We start from the raw sequence: 18378 nt of genomic DNA on the forward strand, positions 1-18378 counted from the left end.
CAGATAACATTCCTCTTTGGAAACATACTTTGAGGTGCATAGTGTCAGGATTACCTGCCGCATGTGTCTTCCACAGGACTTTTTTTCTGAGTGAATTTTCACACAGAAGGTGAGCTCAGGGCAGAAAGTGAAGGCTTTCCTAATCCCTGTTTGACAGCTTGAGTGTTGCATGAGCCTTTTGACAGATGTCCTTCAAGCACCAACTTTTCCCACATGGAATGCTAAATCACCACTAAAGAACCGAAAGCTTCTTTTACAAAATCAGGTGCCACAGAGTAAAAACTCATATTAAAGAGCATTATTGAATTTCCCTTCTGTTTTTGCTTTTTAGATATTTATACTTCAAACAGATCTTACTTTGACAGTGCATGTTTTATACTTGATACAATGAATTTGTTGTGAACATACTGTGTTCCTTAACTCTGTGAAGTCAGACTCACCTTGTTTCATAAAGGTATTTTCAATATCTAATGAAAGGTTGCCAAGGGTTTGTGGATCCTTATTTATTATCTGAATGGTAAAAATCTGTTTTGATTGGTCTAATGAGAAGAGTTCAAGTCGAGCTCGAGAAAGGTCTCAGTGTTCTTAGTTAACACTTTCTGGTGGTAATATTGATTAAATTACCATACCCACTCTACTCTTCAGCCTTGCAGAAGAGAGAACAACAATTTCCAGAAGGTTGTTAGGAGCCATATGTTGAACAGGAGTAAAAAACTTGGAAGGAGCGCCCAACACCAAAATTATTTTACTTTGAGGAAGTGTGCTCTGGTGGAAGTACCTAGAGTCCAAATTTTGATCCTTTACTGAAAACATTTTACTTATAGGGAGGCTTACTTTATAGACAAGTGCCTTAGAGACCACTTGGAGATTGGAAGGGGGAAAGAGTTATGGGTTTTAGGCTTTGCACTGCTTTAATTATGTGCTCTTCATTCTCTCAGCCCCACTTTTGCAGGGAAAAAGTTCATATTATATTAGTACTACTCAGCTAATGGAACTGCATCTCAGTTTTGCAGTGTCTTGGTATTCCATTTTCATCCCGCTTTGGGATGAAAAGCATAAAATGTTTTATGTATCCTATATATATGTGTGTATAAAGCAAAAATAAGTTCTTGCAATTTTGATCTGAATTTGTGAATATGACATATTTTGACATTTTGAGCAGAATCTCATTTTGGCATTTGAAACAAATATTGATTCATGCCAAACTGTTTCAATTCAAAACTGTTATTTCATTTTGAAAATAGCATTAAGCTGGCATTTGCAGCTGAAATGTCAATTTGAAAGAAAATATTTCGGCTTAAGTTGACATAGAGGAACAGAACATTTTGATTCAAAATTTCTGTGGGGGAGTAAAAATATTCTTTGTTGTTGTCCAAAACATTTTCTTCTCAATTGCACTCATTTTCATGAAACCAGACCTTCCCACAATAACAACAGGAAAACAACTACTTAACATAAACCAGTTGAACCTTACAGCACTTGACATTATTGTTTGAATCCAGCCCAAGGGCAGCTGGACTTGTTAGTGCTGCCATGTGGACCTAGCTAAAATATTCTGAGAGCTCATTCTTGTGACATTGCTCATGAAGAGCAGGAGCTGCCATTATTATCACCCTCACTTTCCTCCCCAGTGCGCCCCTCCCAAAAACACACACATATACAGCTCTGAGCTGGTGCCCAGTCTCACAAGAGATGATGGTCAAGATTCATCTGCCTACTCAGGTTCACCCTTCAAATGCTAAGAGTCTTCATTAATTATACTGCTTTGGGCTGGCTGGGAACTAAATGGAGAAGTGTGAGCTTTGTTGAATTTGCTTCAAGGTGTCTCTCTTGATCTTACTATTTCTTTACTATGTTCTTCTCAGATTTCATCCTCTCCAAAACTTATTCCAGCCTCCTTCATGCTTCCCAGCTCTTTAAATTTTGCTTTTCTTAGTGTTGTCTTTGTATCACTTAGGACACGTTTCAATTTCCTGGTCAGTACATCTGGCCAGTTGTGGCTGCAAAACAGAGAAGAAAAGAAGAGTTAGCAGCTCTGCTTACCAGAGCATGACTTTTCATTTAGCATCATTTTGTGTCAGCCAAAGCAGAAATGTTAAATGGTGGAGGTGAAGCGGACCTTTTGCTGCAATACTTCAAGTGTTCCTCAAGCCCAGGTTCTGGGCCAGCATTTGTTGGTGGGTGCAAATTCAGTATAGCATAAAGGAGTTCTCAGAGACAAAATAACCATTGAGGACTTGTAAGAGGCCAGAAGCTCAGCAAATGGCAGGGCTTTAGGAAGGTCTCAAATCTACAACAGCCCTGTCATGGATAAAGCATCAGCTGGAATAAGATTTACTGTGTATAATTGAAGAAAATATCATTCCAAGTGTTGTAAACCCAAAAGAGCTAAATGTTAACCCCTACTAATAACACCATTGCTATTATATAGAGATTAGAAAGAAATAGTTAATAAATAGTTGTATATATACATAAATGCATGGTTTAAACTGCACACACCATCGTTGTGTGCAATGAATGTGCAACTATTTTAGAATAGAAATAAGAATAGAATTAGAATGTAGAATAGAAATATGTTATAAACCAACTATGTGAAGCAGGTATCCTGTAGAAATAATACAAAGGGTAATGTTTTTACACTAAAGCGGGATAGATTTGGACTATATATAAGGAAGAAAATTTTTATGATGAGGGTGCTCATTGCAAGGGAGAGTGGACTAAATGACATTAAAGTTCCCTTCCAACCCAAGCTACCCTCTGATTATATGATCTTATCTGCTGGTCAGCTGCACCTTGCCAGCCAATGGTTTGGCCAGCAAGCTGCAATTATTTGGGTATTTCCTGTATTTCCTGAACAAGAAAGAATGTCAAGGGACCTCCTGTCACTAAGCTGAGTTCATAGGATGAGGGGTCAGAATGCAAGGAGAGTGAAAAACTTGAGAAAGATAAAAAGAATAAAAGAAAAAAAAAAAAGGCAGAGAAACTAACTTGAAAAATTGAACCTGGGTACTTTTGGGTAATCTCAGGCTGGTGCTTTTGTCTGTGCAGGATACACCACCTGTGTGCTTACACATCTAAAAATCAGCAGTACAGATTGTACTAAGATTCACATACAATGGGTCTCTCCATAAATACAGCCACTCCCAATCACACTGGGGTGAAATCTCTCCCCTGAGAACTCCACAACGAATTCTGACTGACTTGCATGGGGTCTAAGTCTCATCTACAAAATGAGACCTATCCACGAATCCTAGGGAGTCACTGACCTCTCTGTGACACAGTTCTCTTCTGTGTTTTGAAGTCAAAGAGAGAAACCCCTTTCTCCTTTCCAGAAATATTGTAAGATGCTATAGATGGGATTCATCTCCCTGAGGATATTGTCCAGAAGCATTTGATGCCATGGTTTATCCCACATTTTCTTCAGCTGTTGTTTCATCTACCAGCCTTACATGTCTGTGACAGCCATGGTGCTCTGGGCTGAATCTCACTTGCATGAGCAGGTTAGAAGGTCCATGTTAAGGTCACAGACCCCATCACAGGACAAAAAATAAGGATCACTAATGATACAGCCCAGAGGTTTATCTTCAAGTAACTGGAGGTGTGCCCTGGTGTTCCTCTTCATGATTTGCTGAGTGTTTTATCAAGAATCATCACTTCTCTTTGAAATTGAGACCACACCAAGGACAGTAGAGTCCACAGCCACTCTTTCAAGGTAAAAGGATTGACTCCTGAGCAGGAGAAGCAGAGTCTTGACATTCCTCTAGACTCTAGGTCACATGAATTATCCAAAATATATCATTACTCCAAGATCTCTATTGCACTGCAGCAAGAACCCTGTGGAACTGTTAGCATTTTAGTGTCCCAGACTAATAGGACCATAAATTCAGTGAGTGGACTATAGATCACTACATCTGAGGTACTTCTATAACGTTCCTTTATTGCTATCTAGGAAAAACCAGGTTAGTGGTGGCATAGTCCCTTTCATCAGAAGCATCAAAGATAGATGAGCTGGAAACATCACTAAACCACCAAGCAGGCATGTGGGAATAAGTGGCTGTTGAGGACTTAATTGCCTCCACTGAAAGCTTCCTGCACTCAAGAAAGACTGAACTAGGACCATTGAAAAGATGCAGACATGAATGTTTTATCCATTTTTTCACTATTTCAAATGGATTAAGCCAAGCTGACTAATGAGGACCTTCTGTACGCCATAATAGACTGCTGATTAGCCTGCTTCAGTAAGGAAGTCTATGTCTGTGGGTGATATATGTACTAAATACTTATATATCAGTATACGTGCAGGTTTCGTCAAGCAGGGCTAACCCAGATGTGAGATCCTCTTTATCTCTGGCCTCTGAGGATTAGCTGGTACTCTTAGGTGTAAATCAGCAGGGTGGTCTTCTGTGCCTTGGAGCTTGTATTTAGCAGTGGGTGTTCACATATGGTAGTGCTGATGCAGCTCACTTTATATTGTGTCCCATATTCAAATAATTTATTTTATTTTATTTTTTTAATGAGGATTTTCTGCCCTTCAGACAAAAATTTAAATATCAGTTAAGGGAGATAAACCAGCCTGGTAACACACCTTGAATATTTAAAAGATGCTTTGAGAAAAAGGAATGCAGCCAATAGTTACCTGCTGAGTTTTATCCTTCTGAGGAAATTGGATGGAGCTTTAGTCTTCATAGCAATCTATCAGCCTGATATGGCATGTCTTAGGGGTTTGTAACCAGCCTATATCTGGGCACTCTGAGCTTTCATCCACCCCTCCTTTTTTAGGGAGGGGGAAATGAAATACACATTAAGTCCAGAGGAGTTGAGCAGAGGTATTACCTCTGTTTTCAAAGATATTATTAAAAATCCCTGCTCATACATAATTTTCAGGGGACATCACACCTGTGCAAGTGTGGCTGTGCATGCTTCTGTGCCAGCCTTGCTCTGGTAACACCTATTTAATCAGGTCGTGCTGTCATATTCCATGACTTCCGTGACTTCCAAATTCCACCCAAACCATAAACACATTAGCTCTTGTACCCATCAGTACCATAATGATAAATATCAAAGCTGTATCCTGTTTCCATCATGAGGTATAGGATTACACTAGGCAGGAGATGTACATTACATAAAAACAACAGTAGCCAACTTGGATTTTTCCAGGCTTGAACTCCTGTTTTATCTCTGTGTTTACCATGTACTGGGCTCTTCCTGGCACTGTGAACATCAACATAGAGTGGATTGATAATACACTGCAGATAAACATAATAATACTCTATGTCTTTCAGGAATTAATAGGATACTAGGCTATAAATTCAGTAGGAAATCACCCAACAAGGCTACATCTTTGCTGCTGTTCCAAGCACCTCTTGAATGAGACACGTTGGAATAATAACACATATTATTAAAAAAAAAAAAAAAAAGAAAAAAAAAGAAAAAAAAAAAGAGAAAAATAGAAGGAAAGGAAGAAAGAGGACACTAAAACCAGTAAAATGCAGACAAATAACACACAGCAGACACTAAACAGAAGAGCTACATGAGGACTATCCTTCAGTTACTACCTCAGATCTAGGCCCTTTTGCCAAGGAGTTTTTCAGCTTTCCTCCTTTTGAACTCTGCAATTTCTTCCGGGAGTAACCCATGAGCTCTATACCTGCAGCGAACAGGTAGGCCATTAGAGAAAGAACCAGTTCAGTTTCATCTGAAATAAAGAATAGACTGTAAGGGAGACTGAGGGAAAGGTAAGTGTCTTCTGGTGAGAGAAAGGAAAACAAATATGGGTTCTGGTTCTGGCTTTATTAATTCTTCTCTTGTACCACTCAACTTACTGCAAAGGATGAGGTCCGCTAATTAAATTTTAATTGTCCAGAGAGCTCTTGGCACTCTTAGACACTTCTTCCAGGACAAGATGAATGACTTTGTTGATTGAGGAGTACAAACTATATCTTTATCAAGGCTGTTTCCAGAATCTATTAAATAAGATGAATCCTGGGAGAATGATTCCATTATTCTACTGATCCTTCCCCACATTCGTTAAAGGAACAAACAGACCAAAACAGCAGTGAAGACCTTGTATTTGGTGAGTTCAGTTCCTGCTTCAGTGCCTTTTGATGTTCCAGGGATGTTGCTTTCAGAAGCTTTCAGCTTGCTAATCTGTGGGCACATTTCCTGGTAGAAATCTTATTTAACAGTCCCTAGAGAAAGCCAGTTGTCTCTGAAAGCTGAACACAAATTTAACAGCCTTTCCTAAGGGAGATTAGGGTCAAGTTTCAGGTCTTTGGCCAGTTCTGCTCTACAAATGGAAATGCCTAGACAAGTTGTCCTCCCATGCCTTATCTAAATCCCCAGCTCTGGGAACATATTTTTTCTTTTTAGAAACACTGATTCCTGTTTATAAACTTCCTCATGAGTGATGGTGCCTTTAGGACTGTGTCCCAACTACAGGGAAGCCAGGAGGATATAATCCTTATGGGTTCAATGAGGAATGACTTCTTCAGGTGAGATTTAGCTCTCTGGTGTTTTTTTATCTGCAGAGGAGATGTCTCCATCTCAGCCGAATTCCAGTTCTATTCCGAGCCAGTGGAGGGAAGCTGGCATTGCTGGACCACAGCAGGAGTTTATCCCAAAGCAGAAGAAGATCAACACCAAGAAATGTCTGTTACTCTGCATTGACTCTTAAAAGACACACCAGGTGACCAGATCAGATTGAGGTAAATAACTTCTAACAGGATTAAATCCTGCCTTTGGAGGGAGAAAATGAATATTTGTGTCCAGACCTGTTATGGAAGCAGTAACAAAATTCAGCCATACATGGCTGAGCGTCAGGGGTTTGGTTTCTGAGTCCACCCAGCAGGACTTCACCCACAGGGGAGTGGAGGAGGTTGATGCCTGTGTCTGCACAACAGTGCAGCAGGTTGTGTCCCACAGAAGGTGAAGGTCTGAGCAGGGTATTTGGTGATCAAGCATGGTATTTGACTGTCTGAGGTCCACCTGCACACGCTGCTCACACAAGTATCAAATAACAGTTTGGCAGTGACTTGCACAACAGCAAAAAATAAAGATCCACTGTAAACAGAACCTGCACATCTCCTGAACTGACAAATGTCTGAGCAACTGGAGTAGTCTGGTTCTGCATTATTCATCCCGGCCTTGGGCAAAACCCCTCTTTTTAGAGACAGCTGTTACTCTTCCAAAGTCCTTTCTTCCCATCACCTTGTTTGCAAAACCAGCAGGAGCAAATCTGTGAAGTTCTTCTGACTTTGCTTCCTTTCTGAACATTGCAACTGTTTCTTCCTATTAGCACAAACTCTGTAATATTCCAGTCAATTCTCCCAGAAACTTCAGCTTGCTCAGGAAGAGCTTATTTAAATATAAAAGCTGATGCAATCACATCACAAGTCAAACAGTCTTGTTGAAAGGGAGATGAGTCATCAACTTTCATTCCCCTTCTCATCCTCCATCAGATTTCAGAGAAAAAGTCTTCTTTCTCACTGTCATTATGCCACAGCCATGATCAGGATAGTTCTTTGTCTTCATTTTGCTGTTGTGTTAGTGGTCAGAAATAATTTGAAAAGAAAGAATTGAGTGTGAAGAAAAACACATCTGTCCTGACATTGAATGATCAAGCCTATGAGACAGAGGATGCTTTGATTTCCCTGAACAGCTCTTGTTAAATGTTATGTAAAATTTATTTAGGAAATATTTTTATGCTGTTGTGTAATTCCAGCTACGCAAGGACAACAAGAGTTTTTCACTGCTGTTTGGCTCACAACCTTTTTTTTTTTTTTATTAATTTAAAAGTGTATTTAACAGACTTCAAATATGAGCCCAAGTGGAAATGCTTTCACTTTTCTCTTCAGAAAGACATAAGCAGCAAGAGCAACACTAGAGACTCTCTGTGGATCTGTCCTACCAGGGTGCTCTAACACAGACAAAGCAAAGACAACCTTGTACTGGGTAGAAGAAAAAAACATTTTGTCCTAATGAGTGTCTTTTTCCTGCTCATAAAGAAGTCTCCCAACCTCTCTTGGGGTTAGGAGATGGATTCTTTCAGCATCCTTCACTGTTCCTCACCAATTTATCTTCAAACAAGGATCTCAGTGCTTCCTCCAGGGCTGATTCTCATGCATGTGAGTATGAGAGGGCCCCAAAACTCTCACCTATTCCTGGCTGCATCTTCAGTTTTCAGTGATGTCACACATCAGATTGCACTTATCACAGTGAGTGGCAGTGGACTAGAAGACTTTTCAACCCTTCTGGAGTTAAGACTTACTGCATGAATTCATACAAGATAAGGGATCTGGGTTTATACCAAAAATCAAAAACTCTCATATGCTCTTTACCTGGGCATTGGGTTAATGGTTAAAAGGCCTTAAGAGGATTGACAATACGTATCTTTGCTGAAATGTATTATTTTTTATCTTCAGTTAATGTTCCATGAATATTTTAAAGGGAAAGTTTCTGAATAAAACTACTTGCTGGGACAGAGGACTTTTGATGCTTTCAAACACTGCATTCAGTACCAGAGAAAAGAATTTCTGAGTGAGGATGGTAAAATTTGGAAATTCAGAAGATCAAGAATATCACTCATCTCCTTGAAATGGCAAATGAAAATCATCCTGGCTCTCAGTTTTGTTCTGGTTTGGGGGTTTTATTTGGTTTGGTTGATTTTTTTTCCTTTCTGAATCTTATGAGCCATTGAATTTTGCCTAGCGTTAGATATTTTTTCAGTGCTTTCTAAAATGCATCTGAGATTTAGTCCAGATAAGGGTTGTGTCTGGTAGTTTTGCATAAGCTCATATCTTTTCTGCTTTTTTTGGACGAGATGAATGCTCCACTGGAGTTGGAAAGATGCTGCCTGTCCTAAAGCATCACAGGATGCCAATTTTCAAATATTCCATGTTTATATACTCGCAACTTTGTGCTTTTTCCTTGTCTGATAATTCAGCCCCCCAGACAGTCACCTGGTGTACCCTCAAAGAAACTTCACAGACTTCCTTAAAACCTATCTGACTGAAATCTCAAAAGAATGTCTATCCTACAGGTAGTCTGCTGCTTGACTGCTTAGCATGCTTGGTTTTGCTGTCTCTTAATTTTGTTACACCTTCTCTATGTCCAGTCTGCCATTATTTTCTGGGGCAGTGCCAGGTGTATGTGTAGAAATTTGCCTTGAAGCAAGGGAAGGTCTAGAGAGGCTATTGAGCTGTCCTGCACTGTTCTATATTATGCAAAGTTAACCCAAAGGTCCAACGAAAACCAGGTAAAACTGAGATTTGATCTAACCAAGAAAGAAGGACTTATCCTTTGAATAGGAACTTCAAAAACTTCCATCTGTAGGATCTGACCCTTAAATCTATGACTCAGAGGTTTGCAATTTCACAGCATGGACATAAGACTAAGCATGATGTACTAACCTTTACTTAGTAGGAAACACTTCTCAGCATAGCCACCACAACTGCCCAGCTGTAGATGTTCAGGCTACCCAAGTCAGTACAAAGCACAAGATAAAAACAAGTGTTCATAGACCTCATGGCAAGGAAGTACCCAGGAGAAGACAAATTGCCTCAGGACAGAGTGAAAAAAATTAGTAGGAGAGGAATTGATTCAGTATTTCCTTCTTCAGCCCAAAAGCCTAAAAATGAGGAAATCCCTATGGGATTATACAAGGCAGTGACCTGAAATCACCATATTGGCCAGCTAGAGAGAAACAACTTTCAGCCTCTTGATTTGGTGCCAAAACATGAATCATCAAGATAAGGCTGGAAAACAGGACATAATGTCTGATATCAATCTGGTGTCAGCACAGCCTATGCGTGAGGCTGTTCTCCAAATATTTGCTTTGCTTCAACATCCAGTTACTTCTTTCTGTAACTTGACATTTGATTTCTATGGGGTATAAGTTTCATTTTGCCCACTTGCTAGAACAAATATGGTTTTGTGTAACTTCACTTTTTTCCTCTGATTACTGTAAAAATCACTCAACTGCTTCATGTGCTGTGGGGACAGAGATACCGCAAAAGAACAATGAAGATCTGGGCCTTGGGACAAGAGGAGATCACCTTTGTCTCTGAGGCGTTATGGGTGGACTGTTCAGAGCTTACACATGGATGCTCAGGATCCTCTAATCCTGAGTATGTAGGGAAATGGGGAGGATTTTTTTATTTACTAAGAGGGAATGAGGCCATAGGTAGAAAAATATTGATCAGAAGAAGTCAGAGCTACATTAAAACAGACCTTGTTTGCTGTCAGACATTGATGTCTAAGATAGTCACTTTAGGACCTCAACAAAACAGGCATCTTGAAAGGGCCAATACAATCAGACCTCTTAGCAAGTATTTCTCTTTATTGTCAATAAAGGGAGTCAAGGCTGACTGCTTTTAATGTGGGTGACCACGCTGTTCTTGTCAAACAAATCTGACTCCTGGTTTTTATGTCCTGACCACAACATCCTTTCCAGGCCTACAGCAGGTGACAGCTGAACAGGGAAAAGTCTGTTTGCAAAGTCAGGCATTGCAAAGCTAGAAAATGACTTCATGAATTTCGAGTACTCAATCTTTGCTCACCACCATCTGTATGGAGGCAACATCATTAAATCTTTTATTACATAACAGTGCCATGTATTTGTAACACAAAGCTTTCTTATTCTTCTGTTAGAATGAAAGGGAAGCAATGCATTTATATGTTGAATGAGGCTGATGTTCTCAGCAGGAATTTGATGAAAGGGTAGAAAAATCTTGAGTGTTTCCCATACACTGATTACACCAGAGGCCTGAAAGTGTCCCTACCTGTGTGTCTGCTATATGCACACAGAGCAGGAAGGAGATTCAGGGAGGAACTCCCTGGTGTTCAGTCTCCAGGGGAGTATAGGGGAGAAGCAGGAAGTTTCCAAGTCACTTCTTGGGAATTGTGAATAAGGAGAGGTGCTGAATGAACCACATAAATTCTGAGTCCCAGGACTATGCCTGAGTGTGTAAGCCACCTAAGGAACGTGATACAGACTTTGCAAACAGATGACATGGACAGAGAGATATTCAGCCTGCAAGATCCAAAAGAGACCTTTTAATGAATGTCTTGGGCAGTGATGAAGTCACACTTACCCTGGCTTTATTTCAGGAGGTTTAGGTAAGGGCTTCTGGAAACCTTTTTTCCCAACCAGCCAATATGTTTCTTCTACTCCTTTACCCTAAAATAAAAACAAAAATACAAATAAAAAGCAGTGTTCTGACTGGCCTCTGCTTGATATGTAATTTTCCTCACTAGGTTTCTCTGGCTTCAAACATATCCAGATGGAGACCATGCCTGGGAGTCTTGGGCTGTCCTTCAGAACAGCTCATGGATTATTTGAGATTCATTTTCCTGAAAGAGTATATTCATTATCCTTGTTCCAACTGTCATTTACAAATTACCCTCATTGATCTGGGTCATTGAAGCTACACAGCTGAACAGAAATTGGAAACTACAGGATTACTAATCATCTTATTTGGCAGCACGAGCATTATTAATTGAGAGATTTCACAACTCATTCTGAACTGAGTATGAGAATGATAACTTCCTCTCCCACCACTGATGATTAAGCTTTTAAAGTGTGATGCATCTGATGAACTGTAGGCACCTATATGAGAGTCAATCACCCTTGACTGAAGAAGGGGAGGAAAACTGACATTCATCTTCACATAAACCAGACCCTAAAAGTACTTCAGGTCAATAATTTCCTAAAGGGCCAATTTATCTCCACTAACTATGTTAAGGCTTCATTCCATTGACTAAACCTAGAATTTTTACCCCAGATTTCCACTTGCAGACATATGAACTTGGATGATTCCACTTATCATGAAAGATTGTTGAGGGACCCGAGGCCATATTCAGACATTTTATTCTAAGTACTTAAGGCAAGCAAAGCTCCCACTTCTGTCTATTGACTATGAAAGGGTAGAAATGATGTTTGAATTATTTAGGACCGTCTTGTTCAGACACTGAAAAGTAGCAGCTTCTGTCAAGGGTGGACTAAATAGACTACTATATACATATATCCACCACATACAGCTGATTGCTTGGTCCCACAGTCCTTCAGTAATCACCTAATGTATTGAGAGAAATAAAAGGGACAATTTCGGAAGAATCCAGCTGAAGATTGATGTATGAAGGCCAAAAAAGATCGTAATGTGAAAATTCCTTAAGCAAGATGACTCCCCTGTGAAGTGATTCACATAGCCCTGACTTTCTTACCCTCAGTTCTGTTTTTCCCCTGGGTATGATTTCATAGCCTTCATTCAGATTCCGAAGTGTATCCACTGTACTTTGGCTGACATGAATTCTGTAAGCTGGGAACAGAAAGAAAAGCATCCGGATCATTGTACTGCACACATGCTGCGAGTTCCCCACTGCTTCATCCTGACAAGGAAAAGTGCTCCAAGGCAGGAGTGTTCCAATTCAGGTGTGTGGCTGGTGTAGCTATGCAGTGCTCCTTTGTGTAAAGTTTAATGCTGACTGATGGATGCTTCCAGGCAAGGCTGTAAAGAGCACAGGGGAAGGAGGAGATCTACTCTGGGGGCTTTCTACGCTCAGTGTAGAAGCCCATCTCTTCATAAAGATGGTAAGTGGCTTTCAAGTAACATTGTCAACTAGATTGCTGTTTTATCTATTGCCACTGTATAACTAGGCAGTGAGAAAGAAATGAAAAAGAGCCAACTGTCCTGCTCCAGACACCCAACATAATTTGAAAGCTGAGATGAAGAGCAGAGAAATGAAGTTTGCAAGGGAGCATAAAGAAAATGTGGCTGTGGATGTAGATATGTCTGGATTTTTAGTAATTTACTCCACCCAGAGCTGCCATTTAGTCTATGAACAAAAAGGGCAAAGGTGGAGAACTTTACTGAATTCCCATCTTCCCCAGATTGTTTTACAGCCACTGCTGGAACTCGCTGAAATTTGTTACTGCTCTGCTTGTGTGAACAAGCCAGGAAATATTTCTAAAACATTTTCCCCAAAATAGTTGTTGTTGTTGTTGTTGTTAAGTTTTTATTTCAGTTTTGTCAATCACATTGCCTTCCCCTTTGAAGGATGGGGTATGAGCTGATTAATTTTCTTTCCCGTAATAATAAGAAAGAAAAACATTAGTTTGGATAGGTAGAGGAAGATCACACAGCTATGAGCTACATTTCCTGAGAAACTAACCTACAATTTTCCTATCTATCTATATGCATTTCTATTAACCTGTAACAATGTTCTTGTACCTGCAGCACTCCTGCTGTCTCCAGACTCAGTGGGACTTTCCATGGGTATGATGGAAGCAGTGCCCACATGTGCTTCAACCCTTGCTTTGTACTGGTCATGAAAGGTAAATGTGTTATTTTACTGTGCAAGAACAGCTCTGAATTAAGGGCTCTGAGCACTGACTGAAAGCAAGATCCAAACCACATTGGAGGAAAACAGGGCAAGATTCATGCTGATTTTGGTCAATGGGATTGGAGTCAGAGCACTGCAGCCGGAAGGCAGGGTCCTAAAGGCCAACCTAAAACAGCAAGACTGGTGCCCTCTCTTTCAGGTTGCTTTGAAAATTCTGTCGTTGGACTTTTCCCCTTCCTCTGGCTGTCCCAAATACTCACGCAGGCCCGTGGACTCCATCCTGGAGGCTGTGTTCACCGTGTCTCCGAAGAGGCAGTACCGGGGCATGGTCAGGCCCACCACGCCGGCCACGCAAGGTCCTGGAAGACACATCAGCGGCATCACCAGCATGGTCCTGCACAAATCTAGGCCTTCACTGACAAACACACCTCACCTTCTCCTCTGATACTCAAAAAACCTACTGGGAACACAGAGGAAGGTTTTCTAAAGATCTCATTGGCCTTGGTGCTTGCTACAGGCTGTCAAAAGTTAAGCATTGCTCTGGATTTCATGCTGGTGTTTCACGTCTGAAAAAGGGTCGTGTGTGGTAGGCCTTCAGTTCACCATCATCCAGGAGAAACTTGTTCATAGTTCATGGAAACTCGAGGACTATCATAATCTCAGTTTAAAAAGGTCTTTTTCCATGTGAGAAAAATAAAGTTCAGATCCTGTGACATGCCCTGTAACCCACTGAAACAGGATTAAAAATCAGCCTTGGGAGTCCAGAGGTGCTGGCAGCACTCTGGACCACCCTGTGTCCCCCCCTTGGAAAAGAAGACAAAGTTATCTGGCCTGTCTAGTTGAGACCTGCTTTTTCCCCTCTTTCTCCTTATTTTTACAAGATACATTCACTTCCTAAGTAGCTTCCAAACAATGGTTGCCAAGTTGTCAGGGAGAGGTATGTGTGCAGGATCCACATGAACATGCACAGACTGGGAGATAAAATGGGTTGAAGCCAAGCAGCACAGACAATTTTCATCTGGGGTATTTGGCTTAGTTAACATTTACACTGCACTCTGAAAGAGGAGATGCTAAATTTCATTGTCTACAACTGAAAATATCGGGCCTGCAAAATAAATGCAAAAATAAAAATAAAAAGCAATGTGATAAAGTGTGGGGCTTCCTGTAGACAAAAGGCAGGACTGTATTTTCCATCAGATGGATTTATGAGATATGCCTTTTCAGGCTTTGCCTGCCTTTTCAATGTCATGATCCTTCTGAGCTAAGATTTAGTATAACTGATATCTAGGAAATCTTTTCCAAAGCATGATTATAAGAGATGTGAACATTGTACATCATCAACAGTACCTGAAATGATGCTATAGATTAGAGTTTTCATAATATAGAAAAGTTATAGGTTAAAGTGTTGGTTTTAAAACAGTAATAATATAAATAGTAGGAACTGTAACCTAATTTAGAAATGATCAGTTACTTAGCTTAGTACTGATACAATTTTATGCTGATTTTAGCCTGATTTTTAAAGAAATTGATCCTTCATAATTTTTTTCAGATCTATTTCAAGGAAATGAAACTCCATAATTGAAAGCTATGGGGAACTTCACAAGAATGCCTCTTGCTGTGACCTCTGAGAAGTTGTTTCTGCCCAAATTTGCCAGATTTTAAAATAGCTCATGAGAGTGCGAACTCAGAGGTAAGACAGATATTAACTTCTCCCTGATGAAGCATTGCTTGATAAAAGGTTTTAAAAAAAGAGAGAGGAAGAATGGTTCATACAAAAAAAATATTATAAGGACTTGAACAGCATGGATCAAACTGGCTCAAATTGGATAAAACACAGCAGGCAGAGACTTCTGGAGATCATGAAAACCTGATTTGAGAGGGTTTCCTTCCAATTGTCAGTGTATCTCAGACAAAACACTGTTCCTCAGAATCTCTTACAAGCTAATTCCCCTCCTAATCAGTACCCTTTAATTTGTTTCAAGCTTTTCAGGAAAGAAACTATATCCACTGAGGAAGTTTAATTCATGTTTTCAGCTATAGGCATTTCTATATGCAGCTGTAAAGGCACTGTCAATAGTCTCAGCCAAAGACCTTATGATTCCCTAACTGGTCTTTATTGTGTGCATGCTAATGTGACATATACACAAAAAAGGTCTTGTTGGAGACTTCTTATTCATGCTTCAGTAAGAGGTTTCCCTGAGAAAACACAAAACACTGCCTCTCTTCTTTTTGTGGTGATAACATGACAGCAGCAGTCCGAAATCTAAACTAAGAACCAAAGCTCCCTCTGTAATAGGTGTTGCAAAGACACAAAAAATTGGTTCTTGTCGAAAAAAACCAGCCCTCACTGAGGTGGATTTGAGATCCATTGATTAGAGCATGGTGCTAATAACACCAGGGTCATGGGGTTGATCCCTGTATGGGCCAAGAATTGGACTCCATGATCCTTGTGGGTCCCTTCCCACTCAAAGTGTGCTATGATTCTGTGATTCCATTTTAAGAAGCAGAAATAAAGGCAGATGAGCTTTTACTGTAGTCAGTGGAGACCAGGTCAATGTAGTCAACTGAGCTGTAAGAGCTTTTCCACTCCTGCACAGCTTTACACGGTGCATTTACATGAACTCAAAATGAGTGCAGGTTCCCTAAAAGTCCTGGAAACACCTCCATGTGGGTACCTGAATTCAGATTCCCTACTCAGTCAGTGCAATCACCTAGCCATTTCTGCACAGCTCACAACATAGGAGAGGCAAGATTTTTAGGGCAAGGTGTTACCTTTCTAGAATATTGCTTTTAAACCTGTCCCATTGCAGAAAGTTCTCAGCTCAAAACCAACTCTACCATACAAGTATTCCCAAAATTACACATTCTCTGTGTTGAAAGCATCTAAGACTGAATTTGCTCACTGCCTTCACTTCCTGTGTATGTTCCCCTTTTTCCAAACAGCTTCAACAGAAAGCTAAGAAAAACTTCCAGTGGTAAATCTCCCACAGTTACAAGTTTCAGAGGAAACCAGACACTCTGTGATGAGGACATTATGGCCTAGTCGTTTAATTACACAGGTTCACAGCTTTGCTTTGAAGTGTGTCTTTGCCAGGGCGTGCAAGGGTCAGTTAACGAAAGGCTCTGGCAAAGACTCTGCAAGGACCATCAGCAGTTCTGCAGAGTTTAAAAGACAAGATCAAAGTGCAGGGCTGGCTGCCAGAGCGCCTGACTGATACACAAATCATCTTCAGCCTCCGTGGAAAAGCTTATCTTCTCACCACTGCTCTTGCTGACTGTCCTGCTCCAGCCCAGGCATGGATAGAGGGGAAATGGCTGAGTCAGCTGGGTTATCCTGGACCTGCAGTGAAGTCAAGAGAGGACAGCCAAGATTCCAGGATGTGTTTAAAGCAGGGGAGAAAGTGCAGACCAAACACTGGTCATCTTGTCCTCTTTGCCTTACCCATGCATTGCCACAAACGGACTGTGGGCATGGGCCATCAGAAGCTCCTACAGTAGCAGTTTTCCCTTGGCATTGAAAAGACATGGGCAGCCTATGTCCAAAATGCGTTCACTGCTTTTTCTGAGAGGGCACCATGAGCTCTTCTTGGCACCAGTTTCCAGAGAGCAGCTGAAGTACGTGACTGGGGGTCACACCCTTTCTCCATCCTTTCCAGTACAGTGAAAGTGTCAGCCAAGTTCTCTCTGCCAAGAGTTTCCCCAAGGCTTTCATGATGCAGAACATTCCCTCTTCATGCATCTTTTCTCAGGAGAACCCGGGTCTAGGGTTAATCAAACTCTGCTGTCAGCTCCATGGCTCAGAGAGCTGGTTTGCGTTGGAACATGAGTTTGTGGCTGCTCCCATGACAGCATGATGCTGCCAGATCTCTGAGCTACAGAGTCCTCCCCCCTCTTCCTCTCACACCCAATACAACAGTTCATAGCAATTCTGCTTTCCAGATACCCAGAGTTCATAAAAACAAAAAGAAAGGTTACTACCCTCTGTAGACATCACCTAGGGATGTATTTTTTGGCCAACTGCATGGAATATACATTGCAGAATGGCTGTCAACAGGCAGCAGCAGATGTTGCACAGCAAATTCCTCTCTTTCCATGTTGAAAATATGCTGCTAGAGCCTCCTATTCTGGGCAAGACAATCTGCAGCCATAGTCTCATCTAATTTCTGACAGAGTACAAGTACACAGTGCTCCTGCAATAATTCCTTAATGCTTTACACTTCTGTGAAGGGTCAACTAAGAACCACAAACTTCAAAGAAAACAGTAGGGAGATGTGTTTTAGAGATAATTGCAAAAGAGGATCTTACAAGGTCTAGGAGTCATATTGACTTTTTTGACATCAATATTGACTTTAACTCTGCTAAAGCCACAGCTTTGTTCTTGGGGTATTTTGACTGAGATACTTCCTTTACCTTGCTTCTGTCTCCCAACATTTACATCAGGGACCAGGATACTGACATCTGCAAAATGTTTGCATGCTAATGCTGCAAAAGTGTGGATATTATCAGATAAGCAGAAGGATAAAACCCCATGTAATATTGGGTCAGACCCCTGGGCATTCTTAGTCATTGGCTTCCCACAGCGGGCAACACCTGGTGCATTAGAGGAAGAGGCAGGAAATCTGATCACAAACAGCTGGGAAAAATATATTTATGGTGGATTAAAAATGTATAAAATTATGAAGGTTTATACATGCTATACAAATACTGATTCATGATAATAGCGGATATATTTTCCTACATTTAAAATACTGTCACTTACATAAATGTAGTTCTACTGTTTTGGGATTTTTTTTTTGTTTTACTTTGGAGTTTAATTACATTTTGTGTATATATGTATATATATATATATATATATATATATATATAAAAGGAACTTCTTAATTTCATTTTAAATAAGCAACTTTTCTCTTGATTGAATACATTATGACTTCTACATCAGAGATAATTTTTTCCTTATAGCATGACTTTTTCTAAAGAGCTGTATCACATTTTTCTTCCAGTATATCCTACCTGTAACAGATATCTCCAACCTTTTTATTC

The 18378-nt window shown here is 40.4% G+C and overlaps 1 protein-coding gene across 1 annotated transcript in view; it reads right to left on the reverse strand.

Annotated features, from left to right (window-relative positions):
* Positions 1-1861: 1861 nt before the first annotated feature.
* Positions 1862-18378, reverse strand: part of GUCY2F (guanylate cyclase 2F, retinal) — a 38408-nt gene continuing 21891 nt past the window's right edge. Inside the window, exons 15-18 of the mRNA XM_066339152.1 lie at positions 13599-13697; positions 12220-12314; positions 11091-11176; positions 1862-2000 (exon numbers count right to left, since the gene is read on the reverse strand). Of these exons, the coding sequence (XP_066195249.1) occupies positions 1862-2000; positions 11091-11176; positions 12220-12314; positions 13599-13697 (419 nt within the window). The remainder of the gene's footprint in view (positions 2001-11090; positions 11177-12219; positions 12315-13598; positions 13698-18378) is intronic.

The sequence above is a fragment of the Sylvia atricapilla genome, chromosome 2, assembly GCF_009819655.1.
Source record: "Sylvia atricapilla isolate bSylAtr1 chromosome 2, bSylAtr1.pri, whole genome shotgun sequence".
Taxonomy (NCBI): Eukaryota; Metazoa; Chordata; class Aves; order Passeriformes; family Sylviidae; genus Sylvia; species Sylvia atricapilla.